General features: G+C 39.8%; 1 protein-coding gene across 1 annotated transcript; it reads left to right on the top strand.

Annotated features, from left to right (window-relative positions):
- The first annotated feature begins 13,325 nt into the window (after positions 1–13,325).
- Positions 13,326–15,523, top strand: LOC142169600 (uncharacterized). The gene is made up of 3 exons (XM_075231486.1): positions 13,326–13,837; positions 14,041–14,206; positions 15,491–15,523. Exons 1-3 carry the CDS (start codon positions 13,326–13,328, stop codon positions 15,521–15,523), a joined length of 711 nt encoding a protein of 236 aa, XP_075087587.1.
- Positions 15,524–18,779: the final 3,256 nt, after the last annotated feature.

The following is an 18,779-nucleotide window of genomic DNA, read 5'->3' as shown; positions in this document are numbered from 1 at the left end:
ACCTCATCACACTCTTCACGGGGGAAAATATTAGTCGAACCTTCTCACCCACCTATATAAAATATCACGAGCCTTTCTATCAGCATAATTCTTCTGTCTATACTGCTCTATGCGAAGCTGCTCTTGAATCAACTGCACATTCTCTAAGGCATCACAGACTAATTCAATGCCCAATAACCTAGCTTTCCCAGGCTCAAACCAACCAACAAGAGAACGACATCGCCTCATATATAAGGCTTCCTAAGAAGCAATCTAGATACTGGACTGATAGCTGTTGTTGTAGGTGAACTCTGCTAACGGACAAACCTGATCCCATGATCCTCAGAAATCAATGACACATGCACGTAACATGTCCTCCAATATCTGAATTGTGCGCTCGAAATGCCCGTCCGCTTGGGGGTGAAATATCGTACTCATCTTGACCTGCATGCCTAAATCACGCTACAGTGCTCTCCGAAAATGCGAGCCTTGATATGAGATAATAGACACGGTCACGCCATGAAGGCGAACAATCTCTCGAATATAAATCCAAGCTAGGTGCTTTGAAGAGTAGGAAGTCATGACTAGAATGGAGTATGAAGACTTGGTCAGTCTATCCACAATGACCCACACTGTATCGAATCTGCTCAAGGTCTATGGAAGCCCAACTACAAAATCCATAGTGATATATTCCAACTTCGACTCTGGAATGTCATGCCTCTGAAGTAAACCATCGGATATCTGATGCTCATACTTCACCTACTGATAGTTCAAACAATGAGCAACATACTAAACAATATCCTTCCTCTTACTCCGCCACCAAAAGTGTTGCCTCAAATCATGGTACATCTTCACGAGCCCCAGATGAATTCAATACCACGAACTATGGGCTTCCCTAAGAATCAACTCTCGTAACCCATCCACATTTGGAACACATATCTGACCCTATAGCCCTAATAACCCATCATCTCAAATAGTAACCTCCTTAGTGTCACCGTGGTAATCCGTGTCCCTCAGGACAAGCAAGTGGGGATAATCACACTAAAGCACTCAACCAAGTACGATCGTGATACAACACAAGAACGAACCCTGCTAGGCTAAAAAATATCCTACCTCATGAATAGATTTTCGATAGCTTGAACATCCAAAGCTAACGGTCTCTCTCCAATTGTAATAAAAGCAAAACTCCCCATGCTCTCAGCCTTACTACTCAAAGCATTGACCATCACATTGGCCTTCCTCAGATGATAAAGAATAGTGATATCATAGTTCTTTAGTAGCTCTATACACCTATGTTGCATTAAGTTCAGATACTTTTGCTTGAATAAGTTCTGGAGACTCTTGTGATCTGTGAAAACCTCACAAGGCATGCCATAAAGATAATGCCTCCAAATCTTCAGCGCGTTAATAATGGTTTCTAACTCCAAATCGTGTAAAGGATAGTCCTTTTCATGGGGCTTCAACTGTCGCAAATCATAAGCAATAATTGTACCCTCATGCATCAACACGCACCCAATGCCAATCCGAGAAGCATCATAATAGACTGCATAAGAACCCGATCCCAGGGGCAAAACCAGAAATGGAGCTATAGTCAAGGCAAATTTGAGCTTCCGAAAGCTCTCCACACACTTATCAAACCACCTGAATGGGGCACCCTTCTGCATCAATCTAGTCAATGGGGCTGCAATAGATGAAAACTGCACCACAAAATTTCAGTAATACCCAGCCAACGCAAAGAAACTATGAATCTCAGTAGCAGAAGACGGTTAGGGCAGACTTTGAACTACTTTAATAGTCATCGGATCTACCTTAATCCCCTCACTGGACGCCACGTGGCTCAAGAATGCTAGTGAGTCTAACCAAATATCACACTTAGAGAATTTAGCAAATAGTTTTTTCTGCCTCAAAGTCCGGTGCACGATCCTCAAATGTTGCTCATGATCCTCTCGGTTGTGAGAATACACTAATATATCATCAATGAAAACTATGACGAAGGAATAAAGATAGGGCTTGAATACGCTGTGCATAAAAGCTATTGGTGCATTCGTCAGTCCAAAAGATATCACCAGAAACTCATAATGACCATAGCGGATCCTGAAAGTTGTCTTCGGGATATCTTATGCTCGGATCTTCAACTAATGTTACCCTTAGCACCCTGAAGATGATCAAACGAATTATCAATACGCACTAGTGGGTACATTTTCTTGACAGTAACCTTGTTCAACTGCCTGTCGACAATGCACATCCTCATAGAACCATCCTTCTTTTTCTTCGCAAATAGTACCGGTGTACCCCAAGGTGACGCACTAGGTCTGATGAAACCTTATCAAGCAATTCCTGTAGCTAATCCTTCAACTCCTTCAACTCTAATGGTTCTATGCGATATGGTGGAATAGAGATAGTCTGAGTGCCCGGAACCAAGTCAATACTAAAGTCAATATCCCTGTTTGGTGTCATGCCCGACAAATTTGTATGAAATACATCTAGGAACTCTCTTACTACTGGGACTGACTCAACATCAGGAGTACTAGTACTAATATCTCTCACGAAGGACAAATACGCCAAACACCCCTTCTCAACCATCCATTGAGCCTTCAAATATAAAATCACTCTATGAGGAACATGATTCAGGGAGCCTCTGTGCTCAAACATCGACAACCCCGGCATAGCCAATGTCACGGTCTTAGCGTGACAATCAAAACTAGAATGATATGGTGATAACCAATCCATGCCCAAAATTAAACCAAAAACAACAATACTGAGCAATAAGGGATTGATTCTTGTCTCTTAACCGCAATGGTGACAAGACACGACCGATATACACAATCCACCATAATAGTATCAGCCTATAGTGTAGATACATGAAAAAGCACATATAAAGAATCACGAGGCATATCCAAATATTGAGAAAACTAGGATGACACATAAGAATAAGTGTAACAAGTTTCAAATAAAACTGAAGCATCCCCGTGGCACACTGAAAATATACTTGTGATCACGTCATTAGAAGCAACTGCCTCTGGTTTGGTAGGAAATGCATAGAAACGGGCCTGACCACCCCCTGACGGACTTCCTCCTCTAGGGATGTTACACCCCATATGTGAAATTGGAGGATCAATAAGGTTTAAGAACAACCAATCAGATGGCGACGCGTTACAAGAGAGAGGAGGAAAATACATGCGACCAGATTTTTCCAGTTGTCTCACCGGGTATGACAGCCAAAGCGGGGCAACCCATTTTGCATTTGGACTCGATGGAGATTCCTATGATTGGTACCGATATATAAAGGCAGTAAGTCTGACTCTCTTTCATTATCCTAGGAGTATCACTCACTATAATTCACCAAAAATGTTCTCACACCTCCTTTGAAGTTCCAAAATAACTTTAATTTAATCGGAAGATGGTTCTGATAAGATTTAGCTTAAAGAAAATGAGAATTGATTGATGTAACACTTGTTATCTGGTGGTGTTAATTGTGAAAATTCGTTAGAGGCAAAGTTATCCATCATATAAGCATTGTTAGTTCTTCCACAGGGTATGTAGGGCAACTTTCTTTCTTGGCATGAGATAGTGTAAGTCTCTCCTTCCTTCTAAATAAATCCTGCACTGTGGGGTTTTGTAGTTCTAAGTCTAAACTCAAAATCTTTTGAAGTTGATTCTACATTTCACTTATATGTATATATAACTATTTTACTTTATCGAGCTACGCTATAGACGATCGGGTATGACACTTATTGTGTACCCACTAATAAGCTGGGTATGATGAGAAATGTTTCCGAGCTATTGCGTGGCCGGGTATGGAACATTGGGTTGTGAGATATTATTGTGCCCTTCTGAGGCCGAGTACGACCGAGCCCTTGTGTGGCCGGGGTACAATAATGTATGAAGTGAGGTTACCAAGCCCTCCTGTAGCCGGGTACGACCGAGTCCTCTATGAGCCCGTGTATGGAGTGATAAAATGTGCCCCAAATAAGGGCTGAAGATATGTATTAATATGTATAGTATAAACTAATGCATGGCCAAAATGGGTGGATTGGGTTCATAAGAGTTGCTTACGTTTATGATTCATGGTTCATATTGTCCAAAGTTTGGTTTACGCTCTAGTGTCTTGTCCTCAGTGTCCCGGATGGGATTACACCCTCAAATCTCTTATGTTATATCTCTGATTTAATTGTTTAGCCTTACATATTCAGTACATTTTCCGTACTGACTCCCTTCTCTTTTGGGTGATGTGTTCATGTCCAGAGGTGCAGATACATCCGATGACGTTCCTCCCAGTATGGTGTTGTTCCAACATACTTGGTTGTTGCTCTCCACTCCTTTGGAGAGCTGCTATAAAGTCAATTGGTACTGAAGCAGATGTCATAAACCTTTTGGATACGGTGGGGCCTTGTCCGGACCAAGTTGTGTAATATGTATATCTCGTATGGTACTCGTAGAAGCTAGCAAACTAGTGTTAGTATTTGGTTGCATGTAATGGTCGGGTATGGCGATGTTGGTGAAATTAATGGTCATGTATAAAATGCCAATGTTTCTTTTAATAATAAGTTGTACACATGTTAATTATAGTATTGTTACTTAGAGGCCTCAACATCCCAGCTTAATGAATAAAAAGAATATAAGAATAGATGTCTGTTTGCACGGTCCTTCGGGCAGTGTGTGCCGGTTGCACCTCCCAAGGTTGGGATATGACAAGGGCGACCTCGAGCTGACTGATTCCCACCCCTAGCAGGCCATGCAGGTGGTGTAGCTACTGGTGCTGAAATCATTAGCTGCGAGCTCTGATGTGGGACTCTACTCAAACGTTTAAGGCAATCCCTCTTGAGATGACTCAAGTCTCCACACTTGAAACAACCTTTCCTCTGACAAGGCTGCTGACCATGATAACCAGAATAACTATGTATGGAGCCCTGAGCAGATGGATCACGGTAAGAACTCTGTGTCAGTAAAACACTGAATGATGACTGAACTAGTCAAGCAATGTATGAACTATGGCTTACTGATGAACAACGACGAACCTGACGAGCTACATATGTTGGCCTAAAAGAAAGACATCTATTGTGATAAGACTGACCTCCAGACGAGGCACCACTAAAACCAGCTAAACCTTGGCGCTTTTTGCCCTCCCGCTCGTCTCGCTCAAGCGTGCGAACATACTCCAAGTGCCTATCCATCTCAACCACCTGGTAAAACATACATTCGTCTCTACCTATTGAGCAAAACAGTAACGTAGACCATAGTTGAGGCCATCAATGAACCTCCTGATCTTCTCCATCTCAGTAAGAGCCAACGATATAGCATGACGTATCAAATTTGTTAATCTCATCTTATACTGGGTCACTAACATACCCCCTGGCATAGATGCACAAACTCCCTATGCAACTCCTCCCTACGAGTCGGTGGGACTAACTTCTCTAAGAAGACAACTAAGAATTGATGTCTTGTATGTGGTGCTACGCCAGATTGCCTGCCTGACTTACAGGTCTGCCACCATATATAGGCTACCACAGTTAGCTAAAAAGTAATAAAGGCAACTCCACCGGTTTCCTTAATACCCGTTGTGCGAAGAATACAGTGATACTGATCCAGAAAACCCCGAGCATCGTTGACACTCCTCCACTAAACTAGGAAGGGTCAAGCCTCCTAAATGTCTCTAACTTCTTATGCTCCTCATCAGACAAAGATGGACCAACATCGTCCTGAGCGACAACAACTGGATAAACCGGTAACACTCCTAGTATCTGATAACCTTGAGCTAGCTACTCCGGTGTACGGGCAGCGGAAGTCTGAGCTCCTCCCCCAGCCTGAGAGGTAGATGGTATATCTGATACCTTACTCACCTGAGCCAAGCTCGTGCACATGCTCAATATCTGGCCCAAAGCATCTAAAGGACCAGGTATACAATAGGTACCACTAGTGTCTAAGTTGGTCCTACCAGCTCCATAGTATTCGAGACCTGTGCCTCTACTGGAGCGACAAGTGGATCCACAAGTGCTACTCTAGCTGTAGTGCCAGCCCTACCTCAACCTCTAGCTTGGCACCGGCTTCTCGCGGCCCGACCTACCGGTATTAGTGATTTCCCAACCGATCCGGCTGAATGATTCCTCATCATCCGTGAGAGAATAATAGAGTAAAGGTTCAAACTTCGGAAATAACATATTTGCATGATATGAATGCAAGAAAGTGAAGTTTTTTCCTAACAATTTGGTAGCCTCTTGAAGATAATATAGACGTCTATGCACTGATCAAGACTCTACCGAACTTTTTCATGACCTGTAGAACATATGAACCTAGAGCTCTGATACTAATTTTTCACGATCCCAAACCACCATCCGATACTGATGGCGCTTAACGCACTTGCTAGGCAAGCCGGACATATAAATAATAACGAATCATAATAACATAAATGACGAAAATAATACAAGTCTAAATTCATCAACATAACATAATAGCAACAATACATAATAAATCCCCCAGAGCTGGTAAATACATAGTTATGAGCTCTAAAATTGAAATACAAGTCTGGAATACTAAATAATAATACTGTCTGAATGAAAGACAACAGTACAAATAAAAAGAGATGCCAAAACTGTGGTCGAGATGCAGCTCTACCTCATCTCTAGGATGACAATCTCAGGAACAAGCCCCAACTTCTAGTGACTCGGTCCAACATCTAGATCTGTATAGTTAAGTGTAAAGTGTAGTATGGGTTCAACAAACCCCATGTACTCATCAAGTATCATAACTAACCTCGGTAAGGTACTAAAAGCAAGAATTATAAATCATACTCGCTATCACCTATACATCTCATAAATCCAACAAGTATAGAATAATAATATGATCAGGTCATGAAGCACAAAAATAACCACCTTGGTGCACACAATTACTTAACATACTTTGCTCGGTCAACAACCCAACATAAAAAGAAGATATGCAACTAAATCAGGTAAACAATAAAAGAAATTGCAAGTAAAGATGAAATGCAATAACCAAATCAAACAATGGCCATCCTTTCCTTAGAATCTCAATAATCGATCTAAACCACTTATTAGTTTTCCTCAAACCACGTGTACACCATCAAGAAGGAACATGAGAGGGTGAACCTAGAGGAATGGATCCATATCCACATGCTGCATAGACAACTCACGTGATTCATGGACAACTCACGTGCTAATAATATAAACTGCACGAACAACTCACGTGCCAATTAAATCAATATCTCGGATCTGCACGGATAACTCACATATTGCACGGACAACTCACATGTCAATATCACAATCTATAGAGCATGGTTACATGCTCAATATCACAATCCACCCGGCCTGGTCACATGCTCAATATAAAAAAACCATCCGATGTGGTAACAGGCTGCCAGTCCAATCCATATCATGCAGAAAATAGTTATATAAGAATACATGTACATGATCAATGAACATCAAATTTCATACTACTGGACTGGTGTAAGTGACATGCTAAGACTCATGCATGTGCAAAGTGTGCTAACACAACTCAATCTGGCAAATACATCACAAAGGTAGCAATTAACAAGTTCAATCAGGATATTAACCTCTATATAATATCAAACATGACTCAAATATCTCACAACAGGGATACAAATATAATAAACATCACAACATTTAAGCTTAGCAATCAAATCGAGGCATATCATAGCCTAAGCACTACCTCGAGCATGAATAATACCCCGGTGCACACACATGGGCTCAATACCCCGCACATGTGCGCCGCCCGTAGCAAGTAGCTATCACAAATAACTCAGACAACTATTACCTAAACCAAGTTTAGGTATGATATTTACCTCAAGTAATCCAAATAAGTCCTCTAAGAAGCCCTTTCTACGTGAATGAACCTCTGGATGATTCGAATCTAGCAAAAATAACATAATATCATCAACAAAACTCATAGGAAATAGTGCAAAATAATAAAGCGAAGATCATGAATCAATTATGCAAAGTCAACTGAAAAAGACAACCCTTGGACCGCACCCCGGAACACGACGAAACTCAAAAATTCCGAACACCCATTCTGATACGAGCCCAAATATATATGTTTCATCCAATTCCACCTCAAATCATCAAATCCCACTCTCAAAAATCATACCCCAAAAACCCCCAAATCGCAGATTTAATTCATACAAATTGGGTGTAATAATCTATGGATTATTAATATCTGACATTAAAATAAAGCAAGGATCACTTTTCCCTTCAATTTTGATGGAAAGCCCTAAAAATATCGCCTCCAACTGAACTCCACAACTCCAAAAATAAGAAATAACCAAAACCATTCAAATTAGTATTCGACCCCAGCTAAAACACATTTGTGGTCACTTGACCGCTTCTGCGATGTTGCTTTTGTGGAAATAAGACCACATATGTGATACTCACCAAGCCCCCTATCCTCCCACTTCTGCATCTCACCAAGCGTACTTGCACTTTCGCTTCTGTGGCAACCCATCGCAGAAGCTCATTCGCTTCTGCGAAAAGTATCCGCCTCTACGGATTTCCCTCTTGCCAGACGAGCACCGCACCTACATAAAAATAGTCGCACGTGCGCTCCTCATCTGCAGCCAAACACCCACAGATGCAAAAATACTAGAAGCCCATAAATCTTCAACAATGCAACCAAGTCCAAAAATGCTCCGAAATCAATTCTAAACACACCCGAGGCCCGCTGGACCCCATCAAATCACACCAACAAATACCAAAATATAACACGGACCTGCTCTAGGTCTCAACTCATACATAACAACATCAAAAATATGAATCGCTCCCTAGTTAAAGCCTAAGGAACTAATAAACTTTCAAATTACAAAACTCGTGTTGAACCATATCAAATAAACTCGGAATGACCTCTAATTTTGCAAGAAAGTCCCAAATTACACAACAGACCTATTACAACTCTCGAAACCTCAGTTCGAAGCCGATTTAACTAAATCAAACTTCGTTCAATCTTATCAAACTTCCAAACCTTCAACTTTTCAACTTTTGCCAAAAAGTAGTGAATGGACCTACAGACTTCCAAATCCAAATCCAGACATACATATAAGTCCAAAATTACTATGCGAAACTATTGGAGTCATCAAAATACCATCCTGGAGCTGTCTACTTAAAAGTTAAACCTCAGTCAAATCTTACAACTTAAGCATCCAATCTTGGGACTAGGTGTTCTAATTAAAAAATAACCCTATAGAGTTTTGGCGATTGCGAAAAGGAGACAACTGGGAGTTTTTCCATTACGAGCTCTCTCATCGCCACTCCGACTGGTGGCCAGCCTTTTTCAATGGCTAGTCTGCCTTCCCGATCATCCTCATCCAATCCTAACACTATTACAAACAATCAACAGCCCTAAAATTTCTCAAATCTTCTGAAACCAGTCGCATTAAATAAAACCATACACGTAAACCATACTGTAAACCCTACTATCGATCCAATTCCATTGAGATGTGTTACATTCTTACATGGGCAGTCCCACGTCAAGTTTACAGAAGCAGAGGTTGATAGGACGAACATTATTGAAGGTCTACAATATGTATTTGTGGGCATGTTCTCATGTGGATGGCTAGAGTTGCAAGAACTACGTAAGGTTATCCATGTACAAAGTGGAATCAAAGGTGAATGCAATATTGGTTTATTTAGAGATAGGCATGTTTTAATAAGATTGACATTATGGGAGGATTTTACTAATCTTACTTCAAAGATTGCGTATTATGTTAAGGTTTATGAATACCAAATAAGGCCTTTAATTTATGATGCAAAGTTCAAAGTAGGGGAAGAAACTCAATGTCTATGGCGTCGATTTCTTTTCCAACCTTGTTACCTACTTACTTTGTCAAACAATGCTTATTTTCATTAGCTTCAGCTGTGGGGAAACCAGTACATCTTGATATGGCTAAAATTAATAAAACTCAAACAAGTTGTGCACGGGTAAAGGTGTTAGTTAATCTCCTAGCAGACTTGCCTAAGAAAGTACGGATGGATATAGAGAATGAAGCTAATGGAGAGATAAGGACGGAGTGGGTGAAAATTCAATATGATTATTTTCCTAAGTATCATGATGAGATGGACTGTTGGAGGTTACATCCTGAACTAATGGTGAACAATGATTAGGACAAACAAGTTGTGCAAGATAAAGTTGGGAATAAAGGTAATGACGAGAGTCCTATGATGATTCTTAGCAGTGGCAAAGTTGTGGGCTATACTGGAGAACAATGGAAGGAAGTTAGGGATAATCTAGTGAAGAAGGATGGCAAGCAAGTTGAGGTGCAAGGTGAACTGAAAAGGAAATTGTTCCTCTTGACAATGGAGTAGTGCATCAAGGGCAAACGAATAACATATTTGCAATTCTAAAGAGTGAAGAAGGGCAGAAGGAAGATGGTGATCAACTGGCATTGGTGGAGGAAGTTAATGTAAATCGCAGTCCTAAACCTAATCCAGAGACTACTGGGAAACTGAATCCAAAAGCTGATGTGTATAGTCATGTTTCAACTAGGAATGGGGCTTCTAAAGAGGGTACAAATAGGAATCCTAGTGAGGCAAGGATTAAGGAAGCAGAGGACAAAGAATCCACTGCCCAGTGGGTAAATAGAACTTTTGGTAATAATCTTGGCAAGACCAACCAACCTTTCTAGGAGGTGCCATCACAATACATCGATACAAGAATGAATTCTGAGATAGAAAAGGTGAATGACAAGATTAAGTATACTGGAGGTAAGCTTTTGTGTTATTAGGTTGAGGGGGAATCAGAAGATGGTGAGTTTCATGAAGACAATGATAATGAGGATCGAACAGATGAGGAGGAACAAGGAGAGGAGGAACAAAGTATAAATGATAAGAGAAGTGAAGTACGTGACAAAGAGAATGTAGCAAATATTACTGAAGAACAGGTACCAAAAGTGCAGCAGGTGGATCTGAATGGAAATGAACTTTCTTAGAATCCTAACCCCAGCTAAAATGATACAACGAACCCTAATCAAGCTATAACTAAACCTAATGAGGAAAACATCAAATGGATTGATCCAGGCGGTATAGGCCAACCTCAGAATGCAGATATGATCAACAATAGGAAGGACTTGGAAGATAGAATGCAATAATATCTGACTCCTAGCTCTATAGTGCGTCAACAGAAGAATTTGGTGGTACAAGAGAAAGCTGGGAATCTAGTATTAGCTAAACTGCCAGCTGAAGCAACAGGGCAGGTTTTGAAGGAGACGGTATACAAGAATATAATCCCTAAGCCTACAAAAAATCAAGTGGTGACATAAAAAGATCCCAGAGATCAAGAAGAAAACCAATCAAATGCAGGAAGAGACATGGTTAAGGAATCCACTGCCCATAATTTCATGAATGATGCTCGACAAGGAAGAAAGAAACATGCAAAGGAGATACCAGGTGTGCAAGCAGCTGGGGTACAAACAAGGAGAACTTTATCTAAATCCCATATTTATAAATGAATGCACTTATATAGAATATTAGATCTGTAAAGACCAAGAGAGTTTTTGAGAGGCTCATCACTCATCAGTTTTAATTTATAAGTCAGATGGAGCCAATGCAACAGTCAAGGAAATTAAAGAAGTACAAGAGAAGGATTGGTTTTTCTCGAGCCCTTGTTAATATTCTAACAAAGTTTGGGCATTTGTGGATGAACGATTTGATATTACTGTCCTATATGATTTGGAACAACATATGACTTTGAAGCTATTTGATACTAAAACTAACAAAGAGTTTATTCTCATATTGGGGTATGCTCAATGTGAAGCAATTGACAGAATTGAGCTTTGGGACTCTCTAGATTATATTGCTCAAGATATGGTATTACCATGGATTATGGGTGGTGAATTTAATGTCATTTGGGATGTAGAATAGAAATTTAGAAGTCTGTCAGTTTCAATTAATGAGGTAAATAATTTCAGATATTGCATGAACACATGTAACTTAACTGACCTGGGCTTCAAGGGCAACATATTTACGTGGTGGAATGGACAAGCTGAAGAAGACTGTATATTCAAAATGTTGGATAAAAGTTCTTTTCAATTTCAATTTCAAGTTGAATAAGTTGAAGAAAGTTCTCAGACAATGGAGTAAAGCAACCTATGAAGACATTTTAAAGAAAATTTTTAGCCTTGAAGAGGTGGTGATGGTTCATGAAGCACAGTTTAAATTGCATCCTACACTCCATAATAGAGAAAGAATGCAAAAGGTACAGACAAATTTATTTAGTGTCTTGGCTTTGGAGGATGACTTCTGGAAACAAAATGCAGGTATGTCATGGTTCAAAGATGGAGATCGAAACACAAAATTTTTTCGCACCCTAGTCAATGGAAGAAGGAAGAGATTACAAATAAAGAGGATACAAAATAGTGATGGAGTATGGATTTAAGAAAATGAGGCAATTGCAAATGAAGTTGTGAACTTCTTCCAAGCACAAATCCACCAACAACACACTCCTACTGATTTTGGGATAATTGAATATTTACCATGCATGGTGGAGGCAGACCATAATCGAGAGCATCTCAAGCAACCTTCTAAAGAAGAAGTCAAGAAAGCAGTCTTTGGATTAAATGGAGAAAGTACAGATGGCCCAGATGGTTTTATAGGTTGCTTCTTTCATTCTTATTGGGACATCATAGGGGATAGCATTGTTGATATGGTGAAAGCTTTCTTTAATAGGCAAAAGCCACCAAATTTTATAACTCATACAAATTTGGTACTTCTACCTAAAAAGAAAGAGGTGAATACTTTTCAGACATGAGACCAATTAGCCTTAACAACTTCATAAATACAGTGATTTCAAGGGTGATTCATGAAAGGCTAGTTGTTTTACTTCCAAACCTAGTTTCTGATGAGCAAGCAGGATTCGTGAATGGAAGAAGTATTACTAAATACGTGTTGCTTACTCAAGAGATAATCATTGATACAAGAAAGAGAACTAAGGCTGGACATAATGTGGTGTTGAAATTGGACATGACTAAGGCCTATGATAGTCTATCATAGCTATTCCTGACCAAGAGGTCGAGGAAGATAGGTTTCGATGAGAGATTTATTGGTTTGGTATGTGGTAGTATATCAAATAATTGGTACTCAGTTCTTGTAAATGGGCAACCACATAATTTCTTCAAGTCATCGAGGGGAGTTAAACAAGGTGATCCATTATCACCTAGTCTTTTTATACTTGCTGCTGAAACTCTCATAAGAGATTTAAATGCTCTTTATATGAACCTCTATTTTTGTGGATTTGGTCTACCTAAGTGGAGTCTTAAGATCAATCACCTGGCATATGCAGATGACACAATAATTTTCTCATATTTAGATGCAACCTCATTTCAGATAGTCATGGAGATATTATATGTTTATGAGGCTGCGTCTGTCCAGTTAATAAACAAATCCAAATCTACCTTGAATATGCACCACTCAGCCAGTGAAATAGTACTTGATAAAATCCAGCGGATTAGAGGAATTAGGAGGCAAGAGTTCTCATTCACTTATCTAGGATGTCAAATGTTTTACACTCGAAGGAAAATGGATCATTACAGGGATCTTATGAGTAAAATTCTGGACAAATTACAATCATGGAAGGGCAACTTGTTGTCAATAGGAAGGAGAGCAGTGTTGATTTCACATGTTTTGCAAAGCATGCCTATTCACTTACTCTCAGTAGTGAACCCTCCTAATTGTGTGATTAAGAAGCTGGCTAAACTTTTTGCTAGGTTTTTTTGGAGCAACTACATTGATGGAAGAAGTAGGCATTGTGCATCTTGGGACACTTTGTGTTTACTCAAAGAGGAGGGAGGAGTAGGATTTAGATTCTTACATGATGTATCTAAAGCCTTGTTTTGCAAGCTTTGGTGAAATTTTAGAACCAAACCCTCATTGTGGAGTTCATTCATGTGTCAGAAGTATTGTAAGAAGATGAATGTTATGGTGGCACCTTGGAGAAATGGTTCACATGTGTGGAGAAAAATGCTTAAATGTAGGGATCACATTAAGCATCAAATTAGTTGGCATGTAAGAATGGGTTCTTCTTTGTTTTGGTTTGAAAATTGGACAGGTTTGGGTGCTTTATATTTATTACACCTCCAGAATTATATTATGATGAATCAATTCAAAATATAGTGGATGTGGTGCAAGCTGATGGCTGGCATGAAGTCAAACTAAGAGAAATTCTACCGGATGACTTGGCTACTCATATTAAGGACAACATTAAGCCTCCAAGGGTACATAATGAAATGGATAAACCTTACTAGATGCTTGAAACTAATGGGATGTATAGTGTGAAATCTGCTTGGGATTATTTGAGGAGGAGGAATGAACCTTACAATGCATACACGAATATATGGATAAAGGGATTACCTTTCAAAATTTCCTTTTTCATGTGAAAAGTTTGGATGAACAAATTGGCTCTTGATGATTGCTGGAGGAGATGGGGCTACCTAATGGCTTCTAGATGCCGGTGTTGTGTGAATCCGGAAGAGGAAACGCTTCTTTACCTTTTCTTCAGGTCTTATGCTGCTAACAAAGTCTGGTCATACTTCCTTTCAAGTGTAGGGATAGCTATGGAGGGTTTGTAGTTTAACCAAGTAATTATCAAATGCTGGACTTTTAAAGTAGTAGCTAGGTTACAACCTATCTTGCAACCACTGCCATCTAATATTGTATGGGATCTTTGGACGAGAAAGAATGCATACAAGCTTAGAGAACCATTCACAATAAGTAGGGTGATCTATCAAGTGTCTATTACTCTTGAGTCACTTGTAAAAGTGAGAAAGCCAAGTCTTCAAGATGTACCCCATAAATGGAATGATTTACTGGATGTAATGGAGCATTATACACCTACTTTGAAGGTGTCAAAAGTGATATGGTAATACCCTACTCCAGGGTGGATCAAGGTAAACACAAATGAAGCTTCTAGGGGAAATCCAGGTAGGAGTTCATTTTGTTTTGTCTTAAGGAATGAAGAAGGAGATGTAGTCTATGCGTGTGTAAGGAGATCCAAGAGGGAACCAACACTGAAGTGAAGCTAGGGCAGTGTTGGAACCACTCAAATATTGCATAGATAATGTCTATATTCTCATTGTATTACACACTGATTCTTTGGTGATAAAAAATGTTCTTGATTGAACATGGAATGTTCCTTGGAATGTAATTGGATATGTCGAGGAGATCAAGGAAGTGATGTTGAGATGCAATGTTACGACACACTCTTAAGGAAGGGAATAAAGTGGCAGACAATTTTGCAAACTATGCTCTGGATGTTGGCCCTATAGAGTATCATGGTTTTAATGATCAAGATATACAAGGAAAGAGGTTGGTGAATAGTGATAAATTACAATGCCCATACTTAAGAATCAAGGTTGAAAGGAGTTTATTAGTGAGGAGGAGAAGAGGACAAGGGGGAGAATGAACACTGGAGGCAACACATATGCTCATCATGTTCAAGTCCTAATGGAGGAGAATATGACGGTCCTTTGTTATACTAACATTGTGTTCTTTTTTTGCAGGGAACATTACTGCATCAATGTCCTACTCTTTAACAAACTTCCATGTGGTGGTATTAGTACGATATACTCATTCCACTAGAAGGGAGTCTAGGGTAGGCACAAGCTTGGAAGCAAGGATGTTTCTGAAAGTTTTAAGGGTTGGAACTGCAATATTTGCCTTCATCTATCGATGGTCTGATCTTGACATCAAACATCCTAGTGTCACACCTCGACCTCGGGGAGCGCGACCGACGTTCAACCGAGATACCCCAGCCGAGCAAGCATGTACAATACCTTCTACCTAACTCATACATGAATGAAGAGAAGATACATTTATATCATTAATTAAACACTAAGAGGTCATGTGAATAGCATAAGTTCACTTCCATTACGTCATTAACAAGTCCCCAAACCTGTACACTATACATTCATAGTTAAAGTGGCACATGTAATACAATTACAACAAGTTTAGTTCAATCTTGCCAAAACAGGATACAACCCATACTATGTCTACAGAGCCTCTAATAGAAACAAAAGAGTACTATCACAGTGCCTGCAACAAGGCCCCGGCATACCTCAAAATACTATGTACATGGAACAAGAGATACAGGACCCCGGAATAAAGTGGGGCTTACCAAGTAAGCTGAGGAATGGGGGAGGTGTGCTGCTATCACTGATCAATACCACCTGCTATGGAACCACCTGCATCCATTAAAGATGCAGTGCCCCCAGTAAAAGGGACGTTAGTACATGTCGAATAGTACTAGTATGAAAACCAAACATATGCAAGGTCTTGGAATTACAACATGGATATGATAAATCATGAAAACAAATAAAAGGCTTAGTTAGCCGTTAAAGCCATATCAAATTTATTAAGATATTTCAATAACAATTATAAATTCATAAGTCGGGGATCCTCTACAACTACCTTTACACAAAGTGGCCATGTCGCCTCACTCCAACGCATGCGGGTGGAGGTGCAATCACAATACTAGAAACTTTACACAAAGAGGACCTGCCGCCTCACCCCAATGTATGCGGGTGGAGGTGCATTAACCATGCCACAAACTCTACACAAAGAGGCCCCGCCGCCTCAACCCGATGTATGTGGGTGGAGGTGTATTCACAATACCACAACTCTACAAAAAGTGACCCTGCCGCCTCACCTCAATGTATGCGGGTGGAGGAGTATTCACAATGCCACACTTCAAATTCCCAAAACGATAATAGTTTGTACAAGAGAGTATCCCTTTTAAATCAACCATTTGGTACCTTTGGCCTTAGCAAGTGTAAGTTCACAAGGTCTCATCACATGAGAAATGAGTGTTTAATCCCATTTAGTTCATACAAGATCTTCTTCCCAAAGAGGGGTATAACATAATTAAGTCAAAAATAGAGAATCATTAACACACGAGGTTTTTAACACATTATGCGAATCAGGAATCCATTTTACTAGTTTGAATACCCCACATCAATAGCGTTTCAAGTTCGACTACACATGATAGAAATTTACAAGGATTAGGGAATTCCGATACTAGAAGAAGGGTTTAGCCTCCATACCTCGCTTTGAGCTTTTCTTAAATTACTACAATATTTCGGAAATCCTAGCAACTTCAATCTATTTTGAGACATAATAAAATTGAACACAAATTAGGAAGATATTCATGATTTTAGCTCATTTGAGGATTTTATCAAACACTAGATGTGAAAATTTGATTACAAGATTCTACCACAAGATTTCCTTCACTCCACAACCCAATCATTACCTATTTGAGCTCAACAATCTTCCCACAAACCTTATTGGTACATGCATGTATAAATCATACTCTCACACCCAAGAATCTCACTCCCCCTTTACCATCATCTACCCAAATTGGAAATTGGAGAACTGGGGGAAAAAATTCTTACCTTTTAGAAACCCTAGCAAGTTCCTCTTGATGAAATTCCAAGGCTTGATCCAACTTGAGTAGTGAAATCCTTGAATCCTCTCCTTTCTCTCTCTAGGATAGTTCTCTCCTCTCCCTAAAATATAGATACCTATAGCTAGATAAAATAAATTGGGGTCGGGTTATTAAATTAGAAAAATGAAGCCCCGACAAAGATCTGCGGTCGCATATACGACCGCATTACGCTTCTACGATCTGCAAAATGGGCTGCATAATGGCCCCCCTGAACTGTGCACTTCTGCCTCACTCTGTGAACAATCTGCGGTCCGTAGACCTATTCTACAGTCGCATAATGCACCGCATAACCTCCCTCCAAAAATTTTTGAGTTGGGTCTGCGATGGGTTAAGTTGCCCGCAAAATAATTATGCAGCTGCATAATGCACCGCATAATGTTCCAAAAATTTTCCCAGATTTCTCTCTCAGTCTGCCGCAGATATGTGGTTCGCAGAGAGGACCGCAAAATGGACCGTAGAAACGCCCTGCACTTCCAACTTCGGCACCACAAAACCCTAGGTTTTAGGTAAAATATTATGGGACCTTACACCTAGTACTCTAGTCTCCAACTTAAATGTTAGTAGCTTCTATGTGAAGCTACATATAAGCGAGACACATGCTTAGAATAGCAATAGTGGATGCCTAGTTCTATATATGTGGGATTATTGCGAGGTCCTAGACTTTGGAGCCAACAAACGAGTATAAGAATTTCTTTGCGAATGGAGATCCCAATGCATTTCAATACTTCAATAACCTAGGTTTGGATACATGTAAAGGTACTATTTATTCGTAATGGGAAGTCACATGAAATTTTGTGCAAACTTCGCAATGCAGATTATGTGCATAAATGTTGGACACTGGAGTATGTTCCATGTGCATATAGTTTGGTACTGTCTATTGACAATGCTTGTAGGAACATTGTTTGTAGCTGGCTCTGGGAGCTTAGTCAAATAGATGTTGTGAGGCAATCACAACAAGGACAACATGGAATGGAAGACAAATGACAAGCTCAAAATTCCGGGCAGGGTTGATATCATTGTCGATCAACAACCTCTACTGGAGACGATGGTACTTCAAGAGTTATGCAATCAAAGGGCTAGTTCTTATGCATGAAAACTATTATGTAGATAGTTCAAATTGGTACTGCCTGAGTAGATCAAATTTTATGACTAATTTTGAGTCTCAATTACTCAAATTTGGTCATAGGAACTATGTATTTTGCTTATCTTATGACGTTATGTCTTGTAAGACTACGTATAACTGTTTTTGGTTTTTGTTTTAAATATATATTAAAACTAGCCCTAAGCACATTGCCTAGTGGATATGCTAAAAAACGTGTCCCAGTTCAATTAAATACCTCCCCGAAACC

The sequence above is a fragment of the Nicotiana tabacum genome, chromosome 15 (genome assembly GCF_000715075.1).
Source record: "Nicotiana tabacum cultivar K326 chromosome 15, ASM71507v2, whole genome shotgun sequence".
Taxonomy (NCBI): domain Eukaryota; kingdom Viridiplantae; phylum Streptophyta; class Magnoliopsida; order Solanales; family Solanaceae; genus Nicotiana; species Nicotiana tabacum.
Note: the sequence above shows the minus strand (reverse complement) of the source record. Positions and strands in the feature narration are given on the sequence as shown.